This window comes from Thrips palmi, unplaced genomic scaffold (assembly GCF_012932325.1).
Source record: "Thrips palmi isolate BJ-2018 unplaced genomic scaffold, TpBJ-2018v1 HiC_scaffold_11, whole genome shotgun sequence".
In the NCBI taxonomy this organism is placed as follows: Eukaryota; Metazoa; Arthropoda; class Insecta; order Thysanoptera; family Thripidae; genus Thrips; species Thrips palmi.
This window is the reverse complement of record NW_023144622.1, coordinates 5,169,526-5,193,755: the sequence shown is the minus strand read 5'-3', so window position 1 is coordinate 5,193,755 and position 24,230 is coordinate 5,169,526. Positions and strand designations below refer to the sequence as shown.

Below are 24,230 nucleotides of genomic sequence, written 5' to 3'. Positions count from 1 at the left end.
GCTCACACTCTGAAAAACGTTTCACTGATTCGACCAAATTTAGATACTGGTTTGAACACATTCTTGTGGGCAAAAATTAGCTTGACATTGTCATCAAAGTGATAACAACAAAAGTTTCCACAGTGGAGCGCGGCGTATGTTCGAGGGTGGTCTTGGCATTGTTGTCGCTCCTATGCAATAAGTATATACAGGAGCTCTGATAAAAATGCCGTCACTTTGAGGACGAAACGGTCATCATTTTAAACTGATGAAAATGTCGTCCAATATTATTTTATCAAAAAAGAAGACAAATTTTGGCAGTGTCGGGTCCCCAAGACTCGCAGCAGGCTCCCAAGGTGGACGGCGGGACATTGCACGCTTACAAATGGCTGCCAGCAAAGAACATGCGGCCGTCCTCTTGAGCCAAAGTGTATTCCGACGTGAATCCATTTTGCCCAGCCTCGAATTTGGCGTCCTTGTCCTTCTCGCATACTGAGAATGCCGAACAAGGTTCCTGTTTTATCCAACCTGATGATAAGAGTGCCGGGTGATTTAATTATAGCAAGAATTTTTTTCTTTCCTACAGTAATTGCAAAGAATTTCCTGGCGGATCGCTTGGAAAATAAATCGGAGCTGCGAAACCCTTCGTTTGCTTTGAACCTTATCCCGAGATTTCCTGGCGATATTCAAATCCCAATGCGATTTTATCATTTGACATCCAGGGAAACTCAAATGGTGAGAACCCGATGCAGCAAATGTGTCTCAACGCTGACTCACTCCCGAAAATCAAACTCTTCGCTCTCATTTTTTTTCGTGGATTTCTCCTTTCACCTTATTTTCAAGTGGATCCCACCGACGCCGCAAACGGAACGCCGCGGCGTAAGTAAGTGAGTACGAAAACCGCAGGAAGAAAGAGGCAGTGAGAAAGAGAGAGAAAGAAGGCGGCCATAATGAACAGGGCGAATAATGGGCAGCGCTTCCTCCTCCGCGGACTCGAATTAATCACATTTCCCTGTGTCATCTTTTTACTTTGTTACTTTGTTCCGCTGTGGACCGTTACCGACCGACCGAGCGCCATGGGCTGCTCGCTGAGCCTTCGCGGCCGCCTTGCTGGCCTTCGTTAGGGCCTTCGTCGTAAGCACTGCAGGGCCTGGCTGGTCACATCAGGGGCTTCGCGATCATAGACCTTTGCGATCATAGGACGTTTGCGTCTGGCCCATGATGCGTCAGGGGAACATGGCACACAGAAAATGAAACTCAAACTACCGTAGGCAAATTAGACCGCCAGTAACGAAAAGAGAAAAGACACTATGCTATGCACCGCCCGTCCCTTTTTTTTTTTTTCAGAACTGTCAATCATCCTGCGGAATAGAAGGGCTTTGCGGGGCCGTTCCCATACTGCACTGACACACACACACATACAAACACAGATATAAAGAAATTTGCTTTCGGCTTGCGGTCGTGTAGACACAGACATTATGCGGTGGAGTCGCACAGCCACACACGCCGGCCGCAAAACGAGCGCCTAGCACGCGATTGTTTTCTTTTCAAGAATGGCACCAGCCGGCGCCATTCTCACCCCATCGGAATGTGCCAAAGACACTCCACTTGTCTCCGTGTGTGAGTGTGTGTGTGTGACGGTGTGACTGAAGTTCCCAAACACACGCTGGGGCCCTTTCACCGGAAACAAGACTCCGGTGTTCCAGCTGGTTCCAGTGTGGGGGCCGGAGGGGCAGGCAGGCGCCCCCCGCGGCCAGGGCAGCGTCCTCCCGCGGTCCTCCTCCTCCTAGAAGTCCCTGGCGAGAGTGATGGCCGGGGAGAAATTTACACACGTCTTCGCTCGCAGAGCAGACTGACTCATCGAAACGGGCCCGAATAGTTGGAGTTTAGTGTGGCTCTATGGCAGGGAACGAACAGCGGGCATGAACACGTTGTTTTCGTCACTGCGGCCTAACCCCGATCGGCAACCCAGCGCGCCTTCCCCGAATCCCGAAGAACCGAAGGCAGAAACTAACATGCCAAACGACGCGGTCAAATAAATAAACAAACAGATAAATAAAGAAACGAGCCGCGGCCACTTGGGCATGTTAGCGGTCCGAAAAATAAAGATAAAGCGAGATTTATACGGTGCGGCGCGCATTCTCCTCAAATCCGCTTCCAATCAGATTTCCCGATTTACAGCATTCATTCGGGTCGGCGAGGACAATACCCAGAGTGTCAGATCCAATCGATGTAATCAGCTATCGATAACAATGTCCCCGAACGAACACGGCCCCTCACACACACACACACACACACACACACACACACACACACACACCTACAGTGAGTGCTCCGGCCGGGCGCGCGGTTTATCGTGGCCAAACGGATAAGGATCTGCGAATGCGACAGGTCCAAAAAAATGCCTGTGGCAGTGCCGCCGCCGTGGCGCGTTGCATCTCGGTTTGCCTATCTCGTTGAGTCTCGTTTAGCCACTCGCCTTGCCTATATCTTTCGCCTTGCCTACTCGCTTCGCCTATCTCTGTCTCTCTCTCTGCGTTCCAAATAACCTTTGATTCCCGGCGCCGATACCGCGCGACACGCAGAGCGGCGCTACGGCCCGCACTGCTCTTCTGTCTCTCTCGCACTCGCGGGGCGCACCGGGGGGCCGCGGCGGTGCGACAGAGACAGAGCGACGAAAACGCGCATCGTCCGGTGCGCTCGCCGCGCAGCCGCCAACATTGTCGCCCGGAATGCCCGCGCTGCTGCCTGCTCCACGCTCGTCGCTCTGTCTCTCTCGCGGGGCGGACCGTGAGGGTGCGAGAGAGACGGAGCGACGGCGGAACGAATGGGCCACTGACTCGCTGGGACCCGGGAGTGGAGGCAGCAACAGGTGGTTCCGAAAACCCTTTCGACCGCCGGAAAGGGGCAGGCAAAAGAAACAACGAGAGGGACCCGCTCGCCAGATGAAGCCCTTCACGGGTTAGAGAGGGGGGGGGGGGGGCGCAGTGCGAGGAAATTTCCGGCGAAGGTGTTATCGAGGAGGAAGGAGAAGAAGAAGCTGCAAACGTGAGGTTGATAGCGGCTGCGCATCAGGCGGCTTGACAGGCGGCTGATGTAGATTCATTACAGTGTCGTCTGTCGAGACTTTGGTTGTCACTTGACGACCACCAAGGCTAATTTTCCACACAACGAATCTCATCAAATTTGTGGACGCAATAAACAAAGGAGCTCCAGTTTTGAAATGACACTCGAATCTAACGTGTGACCCCACCAATGGATTGCTCTCCGAACGAGGAATCCATTGGTGGGCAGGCTCGGACTGGCCCCCAAAAGTCCCCAGCGGATAAGACCGCCAAAAAGGGCCCGATCATCATTTGTTTTTACCCCTTTATGACCAACTTTGTGAGGCTACCGCTCCCAAAATAGTTGCGGTCAATAGCCTTCCCGATACAGGGGATGAAAGTAGGGGCTTAAGAATACTAGGCGTCGAGGGAAGCCTTTACGGCACTAGATTGGACACAGTGGCCGCCCAAAATCAGCAAAATCAGCATGTTTCCGAATTCGACCACTTTTTGACCAAATTAGTCGGAAAGTCGTTGCGGTCAAAGCCCAAAAACGTTGTGGTCAACGTCTTCCCGATACAGGGCATGAAAGAGTAGGGTCTTAAGAATACTAGGGCGTCGAGGGAGGCCTTCTACGGCGACTAGATTGGACACAGGGGCCACCCAAAAGTCAGCAAAATCAGCAAATTTCCGAGATTCGACCATTTTTTGACCAACTTAGTCGGAAAGTCGTTGCGGTCAAAGCCAAAATCGTTGTGGTCAACGTCTTCCCGATACAGGGCATGAAAGAGTAGGGTCTTAAGAATACTAGGACGTCGAGGGAGGCCTTCTACGGCGACTAGATTGGACACAGTGGCCATCCAAAGTCAGCAAAATCAGCAAATTTCCGAGATTCGACCACTTTTTGACCAACTTAGTCGGAAAATCGTTGCGGTCAAAGCCAAAATCGTTGTGGTCAACGTCTTCCCGATGCAGGGCATGAAAGAGTAGGGTCTTAAGAATACTAGGGCGTCGAGGGAGGCCGTTGACCGCAATTAGATCGGACGCAGTGGCCGCCCAAAATCAGCGAAAACGGCTACTTTCGTCCTATATATACTAGGACTCTTTGACCAACTTTGTGACGTTACTGGTCCCAAACCCGAAAGGCCCCGGCAGATTTTTCTGCCTGTCTGCCCTGGCCAGTCCGAGCCTGTTGGTGGGGTCACAGGTGGGGTTCGAGTCCTGTTTAGCGACTCTGGAGCTCAAAACGCGTCTGAAGTCGTCTGAACCTCCGTGGAGGTTGACTCACCTGTCCAGCAGGATGACGTTGTTGCCGATGCGGCGGTGGCAGCGGCCCCAGATGGGGATGTTGTCCGAGCTGATGTTGACCTGCGAGTACTGGACGTGCCCGATGCCAGCCTGCGCCAGGGCCTGCGTGCCCTGGAACTGCAGCTGCATCACGAACTGGCCCTGCAGCTCCGCGGGGAAGTAGCATCCCGCCGTACCTGCAACGAGAACCAAGCAGAGTCGGCTTTAGAACCACGACCACCAGGCAGCAGGCTCGTTACTCTGTCCCTCTCGCACTCGTGGGGCGTCGCCTGTGAATGCGAGAGAGGCAGACGTCATGTTCACTCAGCGCTGATTAAGGAACGAAGAACGCATCGGTGATATACATGCCCGCTTGTCCGTCTCGTGAGTCTCGCGCACCCGCCGCCCACGATCTCATTCATTTTTCATTCGGAATTTTCTGTTCCCCTTCATTCTTTTTTGCTGTTGCGTCGTACGCAGGTTGACTCATTCATTCATTCACTCGCTGGCTGCCTGGTCTCGCCCTTCGCTTGCCTTCCCGGTAGGTCCGGCCCGTCTCTCTCGCACTCGCGGGGCACCGCGCGAGAGAGACAGAGCGACGCTGTAATGACGCAGGGCCCCCGAAAGGGCCCACGGCGGCCCCGCCGCGGCTCCAGGGCCCCAAGGACGCGTTCGGCCCGCGCGTTCCACTCCAAAACAAATATCAGTCCGAGGACGGCGCCGCCGTGGCCCTGGCCCGCCACCCCCAATCACGCCACGCCCCGCCCCGCCGGATATGACCCCAGGTAGGCAGCGGCAGCGGTCGTAATGACAGCCAATCTGGGCCCTGCTGGCCCTGCAGGCTGCAGGAATTCGGTAACCGGCGGACCGGCGCCTCGCTCGCCGTGCTCCGAGAAGCAGGGTGCCTCTCCCGGCACCTCCGCGTCGCGTTCCGCCGCCAACAGCTTATTTGCTTTGTTTTCGCTCTGCTGCCGACACTCATGTAAGGCCAAAAAAAAAAAAATGACAAGCCTTTTTCTTTGCACTTCTTTTTCTAGTGGTGGTGGGGGATGCATTAGTGGTTTTGGCTGCGGCTAAGGTTTAGTCGGAGACATAGCCTTCACTTGCAGTGCCAAATTTGACTCCACAGTGGAACGTTAAGGCGACAAATTTGCCACTTCCATGTCCGATACTACTACCTCTTTGCTGGACAGCCCACCTCGCCGCCGGCACGCTCAAGGTTCCAGGGTTCCAGGATCGAGCGGTGGGAGAGATTCACTTTGATTGCGCGCTCAATTACCAACACATGTTATGTCATTTTCGAATCGGATATCGATCTCGGATAATCACACACACACACACACTCACACACACACACGCAACACATGCGCAATAATCTCTCGGCCGCGTGCATCTTTTCCCAGAGACCGACCGGATTCCTCTGCTTCCCCCGACGACTTCAACAATGAGAGAGTGTACGGGTGTTAAACCTTCGAATCAACCGGAAATTTCACGGTATATGATGCATCCATCTTGGAACAGAGGGACGTGAGTGGATGCAGCCGGAGTGGCCCCGTCCGATATGCCCCGGCCAGGATAGTAATTATGAGGCACCGGTAGCCACACACACACACACACACACACACACACACACACAAAAAAATCACGGTACGTTTCACTACACTGTCTTTGTGATTCATTTTTTTTTGTTTGCTCTCCTTTAAGGACTTGACCGTATACTTACTCGCGGGATGATTGAAATCGCGCATGTAATTCGTATTGGCTGTAATTACATTCCGGAGGGCTGCAGAGGTCGCGGCCGCATACGACGTGACCGGTAGCAACGCCAGCGTCTCGCGTTTCGACTCACAGAGAGAGAGATTTGTTTTCCCTAGTCGAATAAGGGCAACGAAAACAGCCTAATTCTCCCCCCATCAAAAAACTATTTTCACGTCTTTTTAAAATGTAAGTGTCCCACTTTCATTTTTTAAACATTTTTTGACATTAGTTTTTTTTTACAAAAGTATTTTTTGCAATAGCATTTTTTACAATAGTATTTTTTACAATAGTTTTTTTTTTTACAAAAATAATGTGTTTGACAGCAACTTAGATCGCTCTCGGTTTCAGATACGCCAGTCAGTCCGGCGGGGGAAAGTCAGCACCCAGGGTCCGAGGTTCAAGGAGGCAGCGAGGGGCCAATTGAATACGAACGGCAACACAATCCACAGCGAGACTCACGTAGCCGCCAATCGACAGACTGCTTTTCGATGCTGATCCAGAATCTCGGAGCCCATAATCAGGTTGCTACCAGGCAGCTACCGTCATCACCATTTTTTTTCTCCCTCCCCTCCTCTCTCCCGGCTTTATTTTTCGCATGCTTCATCGTTGCCGGACATTCCAGACCGAAACTGAGGCCGTACTTGGATTACCATGCGCCCTCAAACATCGCGGAAACAGCTTGTCGAATCGGCGGCAACGAGGCAGTGCGTGGGACACTCTCACACAACGTCGGCTAGAATTAGAAAATTAGTCCGGCAGAGATTAAGGCTGGCCTTGTTTAGCCTTAATCTAGGCGGCATCTGCTGCGCGAGGCGCATTGCGCGCGAGAGAGACAGCCGGCCTAGTGCCCATTGTGCTCCTTTATGGGGAAATGTTACTGTACTCGGTTTGGCGAACCCAGTGGCAGTGGCACTGCACTGCCCCGACGTGTCTGCTCTACGAACTCAGCGGTGTGCGGTTGGCTCTGGATGAAGCATGCACCCTAGCGCATACACTCCAGTTAAAGCTTGACAGGGGTTCCCACAAAAATGCTTTCCCAGAATAAATTTCAAAGGCACACCTGAAGATTTTGCCCAGAGTAGCTTTTCCAGGCTCCAGGCTTCACATTACGTTTCCCCTTGTCGTGGGCCATCCGACGCAAACCGCGCGTCTGTCTACGCGACGCCGGACTACCGGGATAATTGGGATGGGAGAGCGAGACGGCCTCGACGTCCTGGAGGAAGAGGGCCTGCGGGACCACCCGCGGCATCCAGTGGACTCGTCCGTCTCTCTCGCACCCATACGGGGCGCCCCATCAGTGCGAGAGAGACGGAGCCACTCGGAGTCAGTCTGCAGGGCGAGACTCGGCGAGCTAAGAGAGCCTCGTAGGGCCAAAGGCTCCCGAGTTGTCGCCTCTCTCCCTACGAGACATCGGGCCGTGCCGGGCGAGTCAGGGAGTCAGTCCGAGGGGGCATTCGTTCCCACATCATCATTTCCAGCAGAGCCTCCAGCTTGGCTTCCAGCTTGGCTTCCAGCGCGGCAGTGGCGCGATTTGGATCTTAATTCGCCGGCATGGCGTGCGACGCCGCGACGCTGCGACGCGTTCCTCGCATTGCTCTGCTCTGGCTCTGCCAGGTGTCGCACGCGAGGAGGGGCCACGCCCGACGGCCTCTCGCGTCGCCTGCACTGCCTTCTTCATTGCCTTCGCCGCCACCTTCGCCGCCGCCCAGCCCCATTCAGACGTCCGACGTGATGCAACTCGGCCGGACGCCGATCCGAACCCCGATCCGAATCCCGATCCTCCGCTTTCCCGCGCAATATGAATATGAACGAGGCGCCGCGGGCGCCGACGCGTATCACTGCGGCCTCCAAGCGGCCCAGCTCTCTCAGCAGCGTGACTGCCGTTCCAGCAGTGTGACAGTCGTTCCTCCAGGTTCACAGTCGTTCCTACAGTGTGACAGCCGTTCCAACAGTGTGACAGTCGTTCCAGTAGAGTGACAGTCGCTCCAACAGTGTGACAGTCGTTCCAACAGTGTGACAGTCGTTCCAACAGCGTGACAGTCGTTCCCCGGTGTGACAGTGGTTCCGCTTTTGCGCGAGACCGCCGCTGCCGCGTTGACGCCGCTCTAATGGCCGCGCCTCCCAGCGCCGCGACGCCTTCTCAAAATAACGAGAACGTCGTGACACCAACAAACATTACACGGCCGCGGGCTTTTTGTTTTTGTCCCTTTTCTTGTCCTCATTGTTCCCCCGGCCACGCGATTGTTCCTCCTCGCTATTGGCGGCATGATGGGGCCCCCGATGGGGCTTCCGGCGCCGCGGATCCTTAAACTGTTATTATTGTCGCCGCCTGCGTTTCCTCGGAAAAAAAAATAAATCGAAACAAAAACAACAAAAGTGAGAAGAACGACGTTAAAATGTGGAAACCAAATCAAGCGCCACGATTCCTGTCCAGCCGAGCATTCCCACGACGAGGCGGAGTGGCGTTGGTGGAGCCGCGGTGGCGCTCTGGGCTGGCTCCCGCGTCGAGGTCTCCCGAGGCACTCTTCGTCATGTGAGGGGGTGTCAAAGCGACACACGCAGTGGAGCACACACACACACGAACACTTTCACACGGGCAAAGTCACACACACACACACACACACACAGACGGAGGGAGAAGCGGGCCACTCGTGCACACAGCACGTCGACGACGGGGACGGCATCAGCATGCATCGCATCACACGGCGGCGCAATTAAAACGTCGTCCTCCCGACCCGGCGGCAGCGCGCAGAAAAGGGGGAAACAAAACCAAAAATAAACAACAACAATAATAATTTTTCGGCGGATCGTGTTCAGTGTAATGACAGGTTGGCTGGCGGCGCTGCAATCGCGATTGCAGTCCTTGGAGGGGGGGGGCAGGTGGGACTGTACACGTGGAATATGGAGCAAGCCGCGGCCGTCTCGTCCGCCCTCGGAAACAAAACACTTGTTTACCCAGCGCCGGAACGGAATGGGCCGATTACACGTGCTTGCCCCCTCCCCCCTCAAATCGTCCCTTCGTGACGGGCCGATCCGTTCGGCGGCCGTAACTATCGCGGCGCGCACTGATTTTCCGAGCGAGAGTCCGTCTCTCTCGCACTCGCGGGGCGCCCCGTGCGGGTGCGAGAGAGACGGAGCGGCGGTGCAGTGGATATTAGGGTAAACAGTCGGCATTACGGCCGTGCCAGGCCGTGCCCAGGAGGGCTCGTCGCTCTGTCGCACTCGCGGGGGGCGCGCCGTGCGGGTGCGAGAGAGACAGAGCGACCATAGGATTGCACACGATTCACAAACGCAGCCCGCTGCACCAGGCGCGGAACCAGGATTTTCGCGGGGAGGGGGTAAAGCAGTTCCTTTTTCCGACCTGCAGGGCACAGTAGTAGTGTCCATGCCTTCCACGCTCGCTGTCATCCGATGGGGCTTCTATCTCTCTCCCTCGGACGGCCCATGATTGCGGTGAGTCACGATAGAGCTGGATAGAGCCCTCGTCGGATGACCATGTACAGCAAAACCCGCGTCCCATTTTTCTGGCGTGGTATTTGTCAAGCTACGCGTCATTTTTTCCTCCCCTTCCCTTCCCATATAAACTCGCGGGTGGCGCGTCGCGTGTCTCCAGTCTGTCACGCGGGTTCAAGTCCTACCGGCGGCGGCCCCTCTTTTTTTCCCCTTCTCTCTCTCTCCGTCTCTTTTTCTCCTATTCTCGCGCGGCAGCGGAATGCAGCCGGGTGACGGACGAGCAGGGCAGCGGCGCGGAGGAGCGCTCGTATGATGGATAGCCGGCAAAAACAGATCCGCCCGTCTGTCTGTCTGTCTGTCTGTCTGTCTGTCTGTCTGTCTGTCTGTCTGTCTGTCTGTCTGCTGTCTGTTTCTTTTTCGCGGCCTACAAAAATATTGATGCAGGGATGGGCCCGGCGCCAGGGCCTGGCTGATGCCGAAAGGCCGCTTTCGTCGCCCTGCCGCTCTCGCGCGGCGATCCTGGGGGGCGTACGTACGTCCCGCGCGTCCCGCGGGGGTGCGAGAGAGACAGAGAGAGACAGAGCGAGCGAGGGTGGCGAGGGCCGACCAACAGGTGTCGGCACGCACGCGTCCTGCCTTGCAAGGCGTGCTGCCAGTGTGCCGCACGCACGCAGCGGCGCAGCGGGGCACGCCGAGCGATAATTGCCCCAATTATCATCACACACACACACACACAGTCCGAGTCCATCATGCACCAAAGTCGGTCTGCATCCTGAGTCATTATTTTCCACCCGCATTTTTTAGCTTTCTTTAATTCCCATCCTCGCCTCCTCATCAAAACGCGCTTCCATGTCAAAGCGTTTTGCCCCGCAAAGTCGACCGCAGTGACACGGGCGGGCCGCTACTATACTCCGCGCGAGTGCGAGAGAGACGGAGACAGCTTTGCAGTGCAGTTGGCGGATCCGCGCGGTCGATACGAGCGTGCAGTGTACTGACTCGGGCCGCGCAGCCGCGCATACATAGCTCTGCCGGCCAGGCCAGGGTCCGCCGGGGCGGTCCGTGGCAGCGCGGCCGTGTCCGGGACCACCCACCCACAGTGTCCCTGTCCCCGTCGCGGCCCGACGTCGCGGCCCCCGAGGCCCCCGGACCGCGGGGAAGGCCGCCGAGGCCGCGCAGTAAACCGGCGGCCGCAACAAGCGAGGCAGCAGAGCAGCGAGGCCATAAGAAGAACAAGACGCGTATAACCATGTCGAGGAGGTCGTCGTCGTCGTCTATGCCGCTACCCGCGCACAAATGTTTCTCAATGCGACCGAAACTTGGGCGGCGGGGGCAGCCACTCGGCCTTCTTCGTCATCCATTTCCTCGCGACGTTCCTGGTCTGTCTGTCTGTCCTGTCTGTCTGTCTGTCTGTCTGTCTGTCTGTCTGTCTGTCTGTCTGTCTGTCTGGTGCAACACAACCGGCTGGCTCCACCCGCGAGCGCTTTCGCGAGAACGTATGCAAGCGCACGAACGAATACGCACACAGACAGACAGACAGACAGACAGACAGACGACAGACAGACAGACACACAAACGCATACACCAAACCGAAAAAAATAAAAATATCGAGTTCACCAAAGCTGCTGGTGGTGGTGGTGGTGGAGCGTGGTCGCGGGAAAGGAGGAAAATAAATGGATTCTGGATTTTACGAGATGGCGGCGGTGCTCGCTGAAAGGCAGCAAAGGCTGCGCGTCTGAAAGGGCGCGCGGGCGTGCGGCTGTGGAGGCCGACTTTGACTTTGACTCCGCCGAGGAACGAAACGAAACGAAACGAAACGACTGCACAGCGATTGTCGCTGCGCCGCCTTTTTCCCACCGACATCAAAAACTGCTCGCGAAAAACCGTTTCCGAGAGTCACGTCGTCGCCGCGCTAAACTGCTGCCATTTGCGAACTTAGCATTTTCCTCCGCTTCGCGCGCGCGAGTCCGTCGTTCCATGCTCTTTTTTTTCGCGTTTTTTTTTCCAGAGCGTTTCCCAAGCGTTGGCCGGCCTGATCACAGGCCCGAGCCTTCGCCGTGCGAACGGGCCTGAGGCTGCCAGCCTCGGCTTGCCGCCTGCACTGTCCGCCTGCAAATGAAGCCAACCAATAATAAGTTTAAACGCGAGTAAAAGCCGGCCGCGCCGACGGCAACGCGCAGCATTTCATTCACCGGCACGCTCTGTCTCACTCGCACTCGCGGGGCGCCCCGAAGGCCCGTAGGGGAGCGACAGAGACGGCCGCCGGCGATAAATAGGTAATACGCCTCGTCCAAGCAAGACGGCAAGACGGCCGAGGGGCAGGCCGCTCCGCCCCGCCCGCCCTGTCGCTCTGTCTCTCTCGCACTCACGGGGCGTGCCGTGCAGGTGCGAGAGAGACGGAGCGACTCTCGGCATCAGTCTGCTGCCCGCCCTGCTCGACTGGAACGGCCGTCAGTTGAATTGAAATCGCCGACAGCGGACACCAGCTTCTTTCTTGCAGGTCGTGAACTCTCTGTCTCTCTCTCTCTCTCTCTCTCTCTCTCTCTCTCTCTCTCTCTCTCTCTCTCTCTCTCTCTCTCTCTCTCTCTCTCTCTCTCTCGCACTCACAGCGTCTCCATCCCATCACACTTCTGGCCGTCCGTTTAAACGAGTGTAAATCCTTGTTGTCGCGTTCGTTAGATTGCCCGCGTCACATTCGTCGAATTCCGGTTCACAGGTGGGTCCAGTGGAGTCGAGTCAGTCAGTAAAAGCAGCCAATGAAAAACAGGCAACGTCCGTCCTGATGTACCAACGACTTGTTTATTTGCCCCGAGCCTTGAGTAAATTTGCCGTCGTCGAGTGCTCCCCCCCCCCCTCCCTCCTTCCTTCGGGCCGCAAATTTACACGTCAAATTACTGTGTGGCACTACCGACAACACCCGTCCGTCTCTATGTGTCGCACCTCAATGAGATCCTTTGTGAATCAGTCGCGCACTTGCGCACCAGTCCGTAAACACAAATAAGGACTCGCTCATTCAGTCCAAGCTCAACCACACACGGGTACGCACACACACACGCACACACACCACCACACACACACACACACACACACACACACACACACACACACGCACGTGCGATCTCGCACACGCGCCGCAAGCGTGCGTCGACTAGCGTCTAATGGCTTCGCGTCTCGACCCAAATTAAAGTAATAAATCGATCTCCGAGCGGCGCGGCGCGGCGCGGCACGGCACGGCACGGCGGCACACGTATATCCTAAAGGCACGCGGCCTCGGCCACGCCATACGTTTTCCAACTAATGTGGGTGAAATGGACCCATATATCCGACCGCGCGGCCCGCGTGGCCTGTGGCTCCGAACCGGACCCTATTTACATACACGGGCCCGGTCGGGGCATTCCGAACGCCCTGTCGCTCCGTCTGTCTCTCTCGCACTCGCGGGGCGTCCGGAGACGAGAGGGAGAGAGAGAGAGAGAGAGAGAGAGAGAGAGAGGGGGCCGCGAAGCGCTTTGGGGGCCGCGTGCAGCCGCAGTGCAACCAGGCCACCTTGTGTTTGATTCCCATGCACCAACGGGCTGGCCCGGCGCCAGAACACATACACACACACACGCACACACACACACACACACCACACACACACACACACATACTAACACACGCGCGCGCGGAGGTATGATGTTTGAGCTAAGCCGAAGATAAACCAGGAGGGGCGGTGGGGAACGTCCCGGCCGCCTCGCTACATAGTTTCAAGTGTTTGCGTATTTGCTTTTACGTTTCATATATTTATTTCCCGTCGTCGCGGCGCTGTCGCCCTGCCCTGGCTGCACCACGACCGCCAGAAATCATTATCTGTGTGTGTGTGTGTGTGTGTGTGTGTGTGTGTGTGTGTGTGTGTGTGTGAGCGGTGTGAGTCACCAGAGGTTTGACTTCCCACCCGTCTCGCGCCTCGTCGCCGTCGCCGCCCCCTTTCGCGTGCAGGGCTTGCACCTGACGAAAAGACACTCGCTTTCCAGTGCAGGTGCGCGGCCCAGACGATGCAGGCAGGCAGCCAGCTGAATGCAGCCAGGCGGGCAGGCAGCGGTGCCTTTCAATGGGAAACGGAGGGCCCGGTCATCACTTTTCCACATCGGCGGAAGGGCCAGGGGCCAAGCCGAGGGCCAAGCCAAGGGCCGCACTGCCTAGTCAAGGGGAGGCCGCGAGATGTCTTACAAAGATAGGCCGCCCCGCCCCGCCCCGCCCCGCCCCGCCCCGACGGTCAAGCGCCTTCACGGGCAAATCCCACGGACGATGACGCCGCTCGACTTTTTTACCAGTTTATGAAAGCAGTGCAGTGGCGGTGAAAAAAAAAACCCACACCCACCCAACCGGCCAACAACAACAATACTAAAAAAACAGACAAGGACACAAGGAAACTGGAAAGTTCAATAAAAAGGGTCGACACTACTTCCGTCCCGTAATGACCCAACTTAGGCCGACAGAGAGGAAGACGCATGGGGTGTCAGCCTCCTCCTCTTCCTCGTCCTGCAGGACCTCCTCCAGGACCTATCCCCATCGACAGCGCCGTGTCCGCCGCGTCCGCCGCGCCCGGTCGGCCAGGCCAGCCGCCGGCCAATGGATGAGGTTGTCCGCCCTAATCTGACGTTTATAGCGGAGACACTTCATTTCTGATAAAAACGTCGCACCGCGCGTCGGGGGGGGGGGGGGCTTGGGAATGCGCGCGCCACGTCCGGGCCTCTTCCGCCGCGCCATAATTTCCTTTATATAATTCAATTTGGTATTTTCATTTCCATCCTCCTCCTCCTCCTCCGGGGGGAGCAGCCAAGGCGTCGGCGTCACCGACGCAGCGCGGCGCGCCGAAGAGCGTCCGTCCGCCGCGACGGCGACGCGTTTTGTAAAGTCCATTAGTGACAATTAGGCAGTGGCGCGGGAGGGGGCGGGGGAAAGGGGAGGGGGGCGTCTGGAGGTAAATGTGGGAAGGGCGGAAGGGAGGCCGATACCCGGCCACCGAGGCAACGACGGAGTCACCGGAGTCAACGGCACTGCCTGGGCACCGCCTGGGCACCGCCGCGGCCGGCGAACGACATCCCGAACCTGGAACCCGAGTTACGACTCTCACGCACACACACACACACACCAGCGCCAACAACAAGGGCGTATTCATTAGGGAGATCGGGCCGGGCTCGGACGGCCGCCTCGTTAAATCAAACGATCGCCAGATCGGCAGGACGGTCCCCGAGGTCCCCGTGGTCCCCGCGGTCCCCACGGCACGGCCACATCAAAACGACTCGACCCTTCCGTTTGTCCGCTGGACGTCGCCCTGGACGTCGCCGACGGTGTGCTCACAACTCCTCCGCGCCCGGGCGGCGGGCGGGGCCCTCCTTTGGTCGCTCCGTCTCTCTCGCACCCACACGGGACGCCGCATGCGTGCGAGAGAGACAGAGCGACACCCTTCAAACTGGGCCGGGCGCCCCGGGGGGGACCCGGATGCGGCGGAAAAATAAATCCGGTAAAACAACAACGAAAAAACAAAAACGACGAGAGCACGCGAGGTTCGGCTCCTGGCTGCGGGGAATGAGGAATCAATGCAGCCCGTGATTCAGACTTACAGTGGCCGCGCGGCCGTGCGCCTGATGCGTGTACGTTCCACTGACCGCAGACAACAACAGCAGCAACAACAAGACTCGGATACGTGCGCGAATGCAATCTAATTTCATTTGCTTTCAGTGCGGCGCACCGAGCCGAGCCGAGCCGAGCCGAGCCGCCGGCGGCGGTGCGAAATGGTGCCGCCCTAAAAGGCAGCAGGGATGAGTGAGAAACAAAGCGGCGAGACAGCCTCCCTCCGTCTTCGTAATTGATATCCCGGTCGGCTCGGCTCGGCTCGGTCCGCACTCGGACGTGAGAGTGCGACGACCAGCGGCTAGACAAGGACACAGTAACGGGAAGCGCAGACAGACTGTTCGGTAGAGCGCCGTGCGGGTAGGCAACCCGGCCGCACCCCTGCTCGACAGGACTGCCTACCCAGCACGGCGGTCGCGCCGCCAGCCAGGACGCCGTCGAGGCGCCTCGCGCGTGAGCGCTCCGTCTGTCTCTGTCGCACCCCAGCCGCGCTGGCGAGTGCGAGAGAGACGGACAGTGCTTTATTATGCCCTTGCAGCCCGGCGTGGTGGCACCGGTCCAAGCCCGGTCCAAGCTGGTGGAGGCTGGCCGACGTCAAAGACACCGCGGTCCAGCCGACCCGTCCCAGCGCCAGCGCTCTGTCTCTCTCGCTCCCACGCGGCGCGCCCCATGAGTGCGAGAGAGACGGAGACTCACAGTGTGCAGCGACGCTGGCCGGCCTCACAGCCTCTCCATCACGCCAGCAGCGACCAGCGCGTGCGCCGTGCGCCACGCACCCCAACGAGGGCCTCCAGCTCCAGCCTCGCCTCCAGAGGCCTTTGCCTGCGCGCCGCCCGGCCTGGAGCCTCCAGCGGCCTAGACTCGCCTGGCTGGCCTGGCTGGCCTGGCGCCAGCGGGCTGGAACCTGGAGCCTGGAGCGCGACGTTCAGGGAATACGCACTAGAGTCAGAATCACGGACATCTCCTTCTCAGTTCCGATTTTGGTACCGAAGTACCCTCTTTCTCACCCGGACAGCCGCTTGCTCTCTCTCTCTCTCTTTATATCCCTCTCTGTCTCTCTTTCTCTCATCCGGACGGCCGCTCGCCGACGAGGTGCGAGCGACTCTCGTTGTGCGCCAAACGTTGATTTGTCGCGGTGATTCCAACTGGGGCGTGGTGGGGCGGGGCGGGGCGGGGCGGGGCGGGGTGCGGCGCTGGGGCTTACTCACCTCGGAATGTCAATACCCACACCCGACTCGGTCGTCTCGGCGCGGCCGGCGCGGCCCTACCCGCAGCGCCGGCCCGGCCCGGCCCCGCCAGGCAGGTACTCTGCCGGCAGGTACCTCCAGTGCTCCAGCACCGACAGTCCGCGCGCATACTCACCTGGAACAGGCGGAGAGAACAACGTCAGTCACACACACACGCACACACAGCAGCAGCAACAACAAGTGGGGTGCAAATCGTCAGTCGCACGGACGTATTCAATCAGCAGGCGAATTAGCCAGGATGGGCAGGCACGCGAGTCCCCGTGTGGTGGGGTGGGGCGGCCCGCCGACATTCCTCGGAGCGAGGAAGAAACAAAAGAAAGCCGTGAGGAGGCGCTACTACCAGGCAATCGCCGCGAACACACACTCGACATCGCGAAACGGAGACATTAAAACAAAACAACAACAAAAGGCGGCGGAAATGCAGTAAACTAAACGACGGCGCGATGCGTGCAATATTTAATACTTCCTCGCTTGCTTTCCTCTCCCCCCCCCTCCCCCTTTCGCTCGCAGAGTCGTCGGCCCGAATGCCGGGCGGAAATCGGAGACGGGAAAGGAAAGGCGTTTGAAAACAGTCGAGACGTTTGAGGACGACGACAGTCGTTCTGGTCGACTATAAACCAGGTTATACTGTAGTCACAGGAGCCCCTGGAGCAGAGCGGGACCGGTCGGGGAGAAGGGGGGGGGGGGGGGGGGGCCCTTCTGCCATTCACTTGCGTCCTTTGTTACTGCCTTCTCGTAAAACGGCCTGCCGCCCCACCGCCCGCTCGCCGCGCATCATCTGTTTGAGGAAAAGAAAAACCCGGAAAACCCGGGGGCCTTGCGGTGCCCCCGCCTCGCCGCCGCCCTCGCCGCTCTCATTTCGCAAAAAAAACCCCGGGGGGGCACCCCACCGAAAGCGGGGGCCGTTCCGGCCCCTTCCCGTCCAGAAGCCGGGGAGGGGGCCCAAAACCCCAGACGCGTTTTGAGCTCCAGAGTCTTGCCCGCTCGCCGAGGCTCAACCTCCGAAAAGAAAACCGAATCCAGCGAGCTGTATTTCCTCTCCGTCTTCCCAGCAGCCGTCGCCGTCATCGTGGACGCGCCGGATACCGAGCCGGCCAGGCAGGCGTCCCATGGCGTCCTGGACTGGCACAGCGTAAAGTCTCCATTTCGTTCTTTTTGTGACGCGCGGCGCGTCTAGGGTTGCACAACGGGCACCAAGCGGCCGTCACCGTCACCGTCACCGCCGGGGCGTATGCCGCTCGCTCGGACCTGTCTCAGCTTGCCGGCCCGCTCTCCGCGTGCTTGTGTATGTGTGTGTGTGTGTGTGTGTTTGTGTGGTGTGTGTGTGTGTGTGTGTGTGTGTGTGTGTGTGTGTGTGTGTGTGTCACATGAGTCACGGCCGGGGCGCTGCTGCGTCGCGTCACCGCACTTTCGCTGACAGTAGCGGACACCAGGGCGGACTAGACGGCTCCGATGCCTTCAGCGCCCTCACTCAGCAGCGGACGCTCTGTCTCTCTCGCACTCGCGGGGCGTCCCGCCGGGGGTGCGAGAGAGACAGAGCGACTGCCAGACAGGCGAGATAGCGCGGCACGCATGCCAGCATGCACGGCGGCGACGGCAAAGCACCAACCACCCAGAAGGCTGATCCCAGTGCCGCGTCGCTCTGTCTCACTCGCACCGCCGCGGCCCCGCGGACCGCGAAAGGGTCTCTCTCTGCACGGCGCGGCAAAGCATGAGTGGTGGCGTGGCAAGAGATAAGGACACGGCTTTCTCTATCTCTAACAAGAACGCCGTCTGACTACGCCACTGCAATGTGAGGAAAACCGCGAAACTATCAAAATACTGAACATGAAACGAGCGGGGTTGGTTCCGGGTCAGATCCAGGGGGGGGGGGCATACTACATAGGTGCCGGGGCCGCGGAGACGTAAAAGGAGAAGAAATCCAGCGAGTCCTGCATGAGGTATGTCTGTACCGACCAAGCGAAGAGCCGTGTAACGCCACCCGTGGAATTTACAATGCGAGGGGGGAAGGGGGGGGGGGGAGGGGGGGGGGGGGAGGGGGGGGGGGGGGGGGGAGGGGGGGGGGGAGGGGAGGGGAGGGGGGGGGGGAGGGGGGGGGGGGGGGAGGGGAGGGGGGGGGGAGGGGGGGGGGGGCTTTTAGCCCGAGGACCGAGATATGCTCTCGCGCCGCTAGCAGGGCGCCCGGCGTGGCGTGGCGCGGCGGGGCGGGGCGGCAGGAACTGGGCGTGGGCGGCCGCTGGAATGTGATCGGAAGGAGCCACATCGGGATTAGACAAGGATTCCCCTTCCCCGGCCTCGGCCTTACGAGGCTAGGCTCCACGGGCACAGACTCACAAACACACACATCTCCCTAAATCCTATCCCACTGTCGTCCCGACTGGTCCGGCCCGGCCGTCCCGACCTGCGGCGGCATGGCCAGGCCGTCCGTCTATCCCGCATACAGTGTGCCTCACTGGAAAATTTAATTCCGTCTCGAACGGTTTCTCCTTTCCTCTGTTCGGGCCTTCGAATAAATACGTCAAGGTAGCTGATTCGAACGACGAGTCGCGTTTTCTGGAAGTGCGCCCGTGTGAAAGTGAGAGAGCGAGTGAAAGAGAGAGACGTTGCACACTACGGTACAACATACACATACTCACATACACACGCACACACACACACACACACTCACAGCGGGTCCCGCGCGTACCGTACGGGTCGTACGTGCACCTCAATTGAGCACTAATAACCCCTCTCCAAAGCGCCGGCATTTACATGCACCTTGTGAGAGCCGAGCCGGCCCGCCCCGGCCCGCCCCGCCCCGCCCGTGTGGGAGTCTGTCTCTCGCTCCCCGGCCCCTCCCGCTGGGGATGCGTTATTGCCCGAGTCGAACGGGCGGAAGTCAAACATTTCGATTTTACCCTTTAAAAAGCAAAGAAAATAAAAAATAACAGAATTTTTTTCCAAATAAAAGAAATCAATCAATAAAATCGAAACGTTTGTTTGTTATCGCTTCGCGTCCGGCCTGGGCCAGTCTTGGACCGATTCCGAGAGTCGTTTCCGTCGCTCTGTCTCTCTCGCACCGACACGGGACGCCCCATTAGTGCGAGAGAGACAGAGCGACGAAAACGACTCTCAGCATCGGCCGCGACTGGCCTGCGGGGCTGATCCAGATGACGGCGGCGATGCCGCGGCGATACCGACCCAGCAGCGATACAGCAATTATTAGCAAAACGGAGATGACGGCCTGACATGTAAATCAGCCGGGCCAGTACGTGCCGCGTACCCTACTATTACCACCCGAGAGCCGCGGGGGAGGGGAGGGGGGGGAGGGGTTACAGGGGGAGGGGCTGGCCAACCGGGCACCGCCGTGGCTACCACACCGGGTACTCGGTAGTAAAGCCTCGCGACGGACGCGCTGTCTGTGTGTGTGTGTGTGTGTCTTTGTGTTTCCAAACAGCCATAGCCGTTCCATAGGGAAGGCGACCGTACTCGCATGCGGCCTGCTTGGCGTGCGCGCGCACTAAGTCGCGTGAGCGCCCCGAGGGCGTCAAAGCTATGCGCGCGCGCACACACACACACACACACACTCACAAACACGGCACAAGTCGGTGACTCAGCCCATTATGATCGGAATGCAAGTATTTATGTGTGTGCACTCGCATTGACACACACACACATGCAGCCCATACACACGTCAGTTCCGAGGCGCGGTGCGCGCCTTGCGGTGTACCGTTCGCCTCCCATGTCAGCGGAGCGAAATCGCGCAGCAAAGCCAGCAAAACGCGGCTAACGGGCGGCGGCGGCGGGGATCGAACCCGCGACGCGGCAACGCCTGGCATGGTCCTGCCTCAAGTTTAGAACCGCGAGAACGCGACGGGCGGCGGGATGCGCGCGCCTCTCGTGGTGTAGTGCCGATGATACACTGGGCGGCCTGTTATTAAATCTACCTGCCTGCGAGATACTGCTAACGAGACGTTGCCGGACGCTGGCGCCGCCACCCTCACACATACACGATCACGCACACACACACGCGCACACACACCACAGCTCGGCGCGGCGGTGGGCCTTCGTCATCAATTACCGAAAAAGATTCAGATCGTATGGCGGTGCGCTTTCCGTGCTGCACTCGCAGTGTCCGTCTCTCTCTCTCTCTCTCTCTCTCTCTCTCTCTCTCTCTCTCTCTCTCGTCCGGGCGTCCCGCAGGGGTGCGAGAGAGACGGACGAGAGGCCCCGCTGGGCCCCCGGCCCGGGCGCACCGCTCACCAATTTACAGCCCTTTAAATGGGACCCTTCAAAAGGGATTGACATGCGGGCTCAAGAGGTCGCGGAGGTGCGAAGGGCGGTACGGGCCGCGCCGGGCAATAAGCCCTCCGAGGGCCGCGGGGCCGCGGAGGGCAGGCCCTTGGCCCTTGAAGGGCGCCGACCCACCGGCCGGCCGGCCTATCGGTGCACCGACACTGTACAGTACAGTACCGACCCACGCCCAGAGCGGGGGTGGTCTATGCCGGTACCCAAATTAAAATAGAGGGAATGACCTCATCCGTGATCCCCGGAGGATGGGTCGGGCAGGGCTTCGGTCCAGGGCCTCGCGCCCCGGTACACTGCCAAGACCGAGGCGGTGGTGACTCAGGCTCCGGGCCGCGGCACTGCCTAAGGTGAGGCTCTCGTCCGCACTCTTCAGAATGCCTCGTTCAGTTGAAGCGTCCGAAAACGTGGAACTGGAAATTTAAATCAATCCTAACCCTTTTTTTTTTGGGCGGGTGGGAGGTGTAAAGGTGGCAGGGTGTGCTGCCCTCGAGGCGTTGACAACCAACCAGACGGACAGACACGTGCAACCGTCGCTGCAACGCCACTGCATGGCGGCCTGCCCGACTCGGCCCACTTACCCCCCCCCCCCCCCCAATTCACCGGTCCTTTTCGGCGGCGCCTCCTTTTCGCGACACGCCACGCCAGGCTCCGGCGGCTCGGCCGAGGCGGGGGCGGCACCCTCCACTGTAATTGCAAGGCTAATTGCCCGGGCCTGCTCTCACGTCGTCTGCCAGCGTCGTCTGGCCGGTGGGTCGTCTGCCAGCGCCGTCTGGCCCGCGTCGCTCGTCAGCTCGGCGACTGGCTTGGTGCGATATCGCGATGTATCGAAGTCGATATTCGAGGAGTCGAAAGCGAGAGCGAGATGCACTCCGCGAGAGGGAGCAGCCGAGCCACCGAGCCGCAGCCCAGCAGCGGCGTCTCTTCCTCCCAATCATTCAGGGAGCGTGAATGAGGCCCCCCCCCCCTTCCCCGCTACCGCGCATCCTTCCCAAATCCATTTCTCACGGGCGCATACAACGATGAAGCGGTACCGAGAGAGCGCAGGACTGCCGACGAAAAAACGAAGCGTATTCAAGGAGGAGGAGGGAGGGAGGGAAAGAGAGAGAGGGCGTTCACCACGGCACTGTGAAGCTACTCGAGCCACTCGGCGGCGCTCGCGGCCAAAAGCCGACGCGTTCCAGTCGCTCTGTCGCGCTCGCACCCCCACGGCAGGCCCCGTGCGTGCGAGAGAGAGCGAGCACACTGTTCGGAATCAGGCAGCTAGCCGTCACCGCGAGGGGACCGGACCGGCCGAGAGAGAAACCACAACAAAAAAAAGGGGTGCGGCGGTGGTCCCGATCACAATCACCAACAAAGGCGAGAAAACAAAATCCGAGTGCCCTTGCAGTGCAGTGCCGCGCTTGCCTCTTTACTTTTATTGTATCGATCTCTCGAAAGCTCGCGGCGGCCGAGGCAAAAAGCGACAATCGAAGAATCGAACGACCGGCCGGCCGCGCGGGGTCGCCGAGTTGCCGACAAGCACAAGGAGGCCGACTCCGAGGAGTCATTCCGTCGCTCTGTCTGTCTCTCTCGCACTCACGGGGTGTCGCGGCGGTGCGAGAGAGACAGAGCGCAGTGCTCGGAATGGTCCTGCAGGCCGGCAAGCCAAGCAGGCACTCCGCATGCAACGCTCGCCGCCGCGCTCTGCCTCGCTCCGCGGCGCCGTGTGTGGCTTCGTCGCTCTGTCTCTCTCGCACCCACACGGGACGCCCCATGAGTGCGAGAGAGACAGAGCGACGACTCTCGGAATCAGTATGCCGCTGCCTGCCCATGCCGCCGCCGCCACCCTCGGGCCGCTGGTGGATTAGCTCGAAAAAATAAAACGCTGGACGAGAAAACGGGACAACACGCGCTGCCGATAACCGTTTGCTCCCAAAATGGAATGATGATCTCCGACAGGCGATCTGATACCGACCGACTGCGGGCAGAACAAGTTGTCAATCAGGGACCGATAAAAATGAAAACACGTCCGAAGGTTTTAGCAGCCCTCGAATCGAGTTTCGGCCGCCGGCGCCGGTTTTCTGGCCCACTGTGCTAGAGCGGTGCGTCTTCTTTAGGAGAGGTTTCGCCTCACGGTATCAGTGTTGCCTCGAAAAATGTGTGATCTGGACGTCCGAAGAGTGCTTGCTTAGATACATGTGCGTGTGTGTGCTTGCTGGAATGCGTTCCAGCTCGAACGTCCTCTATGTATTCTGTAGATTTTAAAAACATACGCGCTGCAGCGTTCACACACACACAGTCACTACACAGACACACACGCGCGCACACACAGGTGGAAAGAAATGTAAATAATAACACAACATGTGACGCTGGCGTGTCCTGGTGGCGTCCCGGCGGCGTCCTCGAACACGAAGCACGAAGGCACGAAGGTGGCGGAGCGGTCCTCCGCGACGTGGACGTCCCCGTCAGCCTGGACGCGGCGCGGCACCGCGTTTTAGAGCCGTTTTCATCGCCGTGTGGGAATGGGCCGGGCGGACACGCGAAGCAACGCGGAGAAGCGCTGCGGTTCCTCGTCGCTCTGTCTCTCTCGCACTCGCGGCCCTGATGGGGCGTCCCCCAGGGGTGCGAGAGAGACGGAGCGACTGCGGAGTGTCAAGTGCCGTGAAGGCACCGCGTTATTCCGTCGCGGCCTGCCGGGCTGCCTGCCGGGCTGCCGGCCTGACGGCACGGTGCGACCATTGTGGCGGCGAGTCGCGAGGCGGAATGCGCGTTAGCGCCGACGTGCGAAGCAAAGTAATAAAAACGGCTTTCTATCGCAAGTGGGGTTCGGAAGGGGAAAAAATCGGACCGAGAAACGCGCTGCGCAGTGGGCCGGATGACCGGCGCAGCCGGCCAAAACTCCAGGCGCGTTATGAGCTCCAGAGTCGCTAAACAGGACTCGAACCGAGCGTGTGACCCCACCTTTGGATTCCTTGTTCGGAGAGCAATCCATCGGTGGGGTCACACGTTCGGTTCTAGTCCTATTCAGCGACTCTGGAGCTCAAAACGCGTCCTGGATTTTGACCGCCGGTCTTCTGGCCCACTGTGTCTTCAGGGTCTTCGGGGAGCCGCTCGTCTGATTGGCGGCGCCCCCGACCGCGCCGTCCGCCGCGGGCCGTTTGTTTACGTGCAGCAGGTGGTGCTGGTCGTTGCGGTCTAGGCCGGGCCGGCCGGGGCGTCTACGGCCGCCGGTCGCCGCCACCGTCCCTCCAGCACGAGCACCCCGATGATTCAATCGAAGCGACACCCGGGCCGGCCGGCAGGGCCCCGGGGGCGGCGGGCCAGGCCTAGCCTCCCTCGTGCACCCCACGGGCCAGGTCACGCGCCGACGTGCACGCCACCGACAATGTTCCAATTACCGTGGCGCTGTCTCTCTCGCACTCGCGGGGCGTCCCGAGAGAGACAGCGCGGCGAAAACGACAATCGTTCAGCAGGTGCGGGCCGCCATGGCGTCAGGCTGAGGTAGGCAAGGCGGCGGCGCGACGCACGGCTGCGCTGCGGTGTTGCCTACACTGGCATTCGCAGGCGCTCCACGCTGCGCGGGCCG

The 24,230-nt window shown here is 59.2% G+C and overlaps 1 protein-coding gene across 2 annotated transcripts in view; it reads right to left on the bottom strand.

The window, feature by feature from the left end:
• Nucleotides 1-24,230, bottom strand: part of LOC117639560 — a 72,275-nt gene that overhangs the window by 25,919 nt on the left and 22,126 nt on the right. For both annotated transcript variants that reach the window (XM_034375353.1, XM_034375354.1), the window contains exon 2: nucleotides 4,312-4,507. In XM_034375353.1, coding sequence (XP_034231244.1) covers nucleotides 4,312-4,507 — 196 coding nt within the window. The remainder of the gene's footprint in view (nucleotides 1-4,311; nucleotides 4,508-24,230) is intronic.